Raw genomic sequence first — 3,226 nt, forward strand, 5'->3', positions numbered from 1 at the left:
AGAGAGAGAGAGAGAGAGAGAGAGAATGAATATATATATACACTGTATATGACACTAATTCAGTAATAAAAGTACACACAGCCAGGAATCTAGTATTTTCAAAAGCAGATCAACAATGGCAGCCCCCGTATTCATCAGGAGTACCGAAAGTATATCTAAACCCTGGAAGAAAAATAAGCTGTAACATGTTGCAGTTCGCCAGTCCGTAGATGTGGTGACGGTATTAGTTTTCTTTTATTCTCACCTGATGATCCTGCCAGTAACACACTTCCTCTCCTCATTCATTGTACTGTATTTATATGATGTTATGGAGAGACGGAGAGGGGGGTATTTTGTAGTTCGCAGAGGTAATTAGGACAGGCCTGGCAGCACAGCTTGAGATAACAGGGCAGAGGACAGTCCTGGATTTCTGGTAGGATGTACAGGTATTTTTTGCACTTATCACACAGATAAAGAAAACACTTTCTATACAACAGACTAAAGGGAGCAAATAAGAGAAGTTCATTGTTGGGGTTCATGTACACTGCGGACAGCACACCTATCGAGAATCACATGTGCAGCTGAACACTTACGTGGATATTTATAAAGTGGTGAATCTGACATTCACCAGACATTTACTGCAGGTGAACCTTCCCCATGCATGTGTTGTTCAAATGACAGTGATTGATCCACCACTAGTGAATGTTTGGTGAAACTGACAGTCGCTGTTTCTTAGTGGCCATTGAGGACTGCGGTGAGGGAGAACAGGCCAGATTCACACAGCTCCCCAGTGAATATCTGCCACGATGTATCTCTAGGGATTCAGCGATATTTACTAACACTGATGATGACGAGATGATATTTCTTTCATTGTGGGAGACTGAAATCAGCTTGTATTGTCCTCCTGCAGGTTCTGTGAACATAGACAACCTGCAGTCCTTGTCCTCAGACGCCTTGTCCATGCAACAAGCCATGATGGCCGCACACGACGACTCCTTGGATGGCACAGAAGAGGAGGATGAAGAGGAGGAGATGGAAGAGGATGACCTGGAGGAGGACAGCGAAGACCTTCAGACAACCAACGTCAGTGACCTGGGCTTAGAACAGAGCGACTCCCTGGAGTAGCGGACTGTCCGAGCGACGGCCACACACGGCAATAGAACTGATAGAAGTTTAAGCCTTGGGACGCGGTTTCTAAAACTTTCATCCTCTGACTTACTGGAGCCCACAGCCTGCACGGGAGGGTGAGGCCTTGTCCTTCCTCTGCACAAATGGTAGAAACAAACTGCCGATAAAAGGAAAAGAGCCCACCTCTCCTGCCAGAACCGCCAGGAACTCCCCTCCCCCCCACCCCCAAAACTGGCACTCCGCTTTTGTAAAATGCAACCTCCCGAACCGTTCTTCAAACAGAACGCCCCATTACCTGCCACAGGCGCCCGTGTCACCCGTCCCTGGATGTTATTTAAGTGAAGGACACATGTTTACAGAGCCATACGTTGTGGCCGCGGTTTTATTTTTTTTTGTTTGTTTTTTTAAAGAACCTGTTTTTAGGTCAAGCTTTTTTCTGTATTATTATTATGACTGAATGCTATTGAAGTGTTAGGGTTTTGAGAGCACTCCTCCGTAGGGTTGGATGTATGTATAGATATACTGTATATACACGTGTATATCTATAGGTACATTTCTATTACTTCTCATCTATTATCAGCAACATTTTCACAGGAACAGAAACATTTGTGTGTGAAACTCTGGAAACGCACCCCCACCGACCCCCGCAGTCTTTCAAATGATGTAATATTTACCAGACTCATCTATTTTGGCAAGTAAACTGTTTTATGAAATTTCCATATAAACAGAGTATGACGGTTATAAAACTTAGCGGCGTGCTCACGTGTTTCTTGTGTTAAGCAGAAACAAAATAACCAAAACTTACATAACGGAAACCATTTCACCAACAGGAGGAGCGTGCCGGATTCTATACGGAGCTGCCGTGGTCCAAAGCCAGGTAAAAGGTGCTGAAAACCCACATTGTCAAAATGGCGGCAGGAAAAGAAAGAACTTACGGCAACCCGACAGATGGGTGTCAGGAGCAGCAATTCCACGCTGCCTTGTATTGTAGATCTGCTTTTGGGGAAGGGGAGGGTAGGAGCAATTTCATGAAGCAGGGATGGGCAACCTCAGCACTCCAGCTGCTGTAGAACTACAAGTCCCATGAGGCATTGCAAGACTGAGGGCCACAGGCATGACTCCCAGAGTTAGATACAATGGGGGGAATTTATCAAAACTGGAGCAGACAAAATCTGGAGCAGATTTGCACTGCAACCAATCAGCTTATCTCTCTCTCTTTCAAACCTTACCCGAGCAAACTGAAGAGAGAAGCTGATTGGTTTCCATGGGCAACTGCTCCAGATTCTGTTTGCTCCAGTTTTGATAAATTCCCCCCAATGTTGTTAATAGTTGAGATGCTTGAATGTATTTTTAAGACTTACCTCCTGAGTTTAGTGTCACTTTAATCATGTATTAGTACATGCCATGCGTCAATTACTTGTTGGAACCTGATGTAGTGTATGTAGGGTTGCCACCTTTTCTTCAAGCAAAACCCGAACACTCTAGCAACGCGCTGACATTTTTTTTGGGGGGGGGAGAATGAGTTGTGGTTTATTCGTTTGATAATAGCGCCGCACATTCATATGTAATTATAACAGTTGAGACTATTTTCAGTGGGGGGCCAGTAGCCCCTATCTTAAATTTGGTTGCCCCTGTCTGCCTGACATCTTATGTCCGGGTTTCTGCTGCCATGAAACCTGGACACAGCATTCAAAACCCGGACTGTCCGGGTCAATCCTGGACAGGTGGCAACCCTAAATGTATGGAGGACACACCTCTGAGTTAATGAAATTCCTCCCCTGCTGAACTCGAGCAATCAGAGAGATCTTTCCTTTAAGGCCTCGTTTACACGGGCAGCCGACGGGAGGTCAGAGCATGCAATTGATTTGCGATTTAACGTTCCCCAACCGCCCTCCTAAAACTTAACATAGCGGCCAGTCGTGCCGCAGCCGTAAAGCAATGCAAATTTTGAACGGCATGTCGTGTTTGGCAGGTGCCAAATGCAACCACACCAAACAATGTTACGCGAGGGCATGCGTTCACGGCACAGTATTCCAAAACAAATTGCAAAAGGCATCTTAGAAAAAATGCCATTTGAGAGGCAATAGTATTACCTCCTGAACATTGGACAGCCATTGCT

At 45.3% G+C, this 3,226-nt stretch overlaps 1 protein-coding gene across 2 annotated transcripts in view; it reads left to right on the forward strand.

The window, feature by feature from the left end:
* Positions 1-1,320, forward strand: part of PKNOX2 (PBX/knotted 1 homeobox 2) — a 115,227-nt gene extending 113,907 nt beyond the window's left edge. For both annotated transcript variants that reach the window (XM_018552560.1, XM_018552568.1), the window contains one exon: positions 890-1,320. In XM_018552560.1, coding sequence (XP_018408062.1) covers positions 890-1,104 — 215 coding nt within the window. In that variant the 3' untranslated portion in view covers positions 1,105-1,320. The remainder of the gene's footprint in view (positions 1-889) is intronic.
* The last annotated feature ends 1,906 nt before the right edge of the window (positions 1,321-3,226 follow it).

Source organism: Nanorana parkeri, unplaced genomic scaffold (genome assembly GCF_000935625.1).
Source record: "Nanorana parkeri isolate BGI_ZX_2015 unplaced genomic scaffold, ASM93562v1 scaffold5, whole genome shotgun sequence".
In the NCBI taxonomy this organism is placed as follows: Eukaryota; Metazoa; Chordata; class Amphibia; order Anura; family Dicroglossidae; genus Nanorana; species Nanorana parkeri.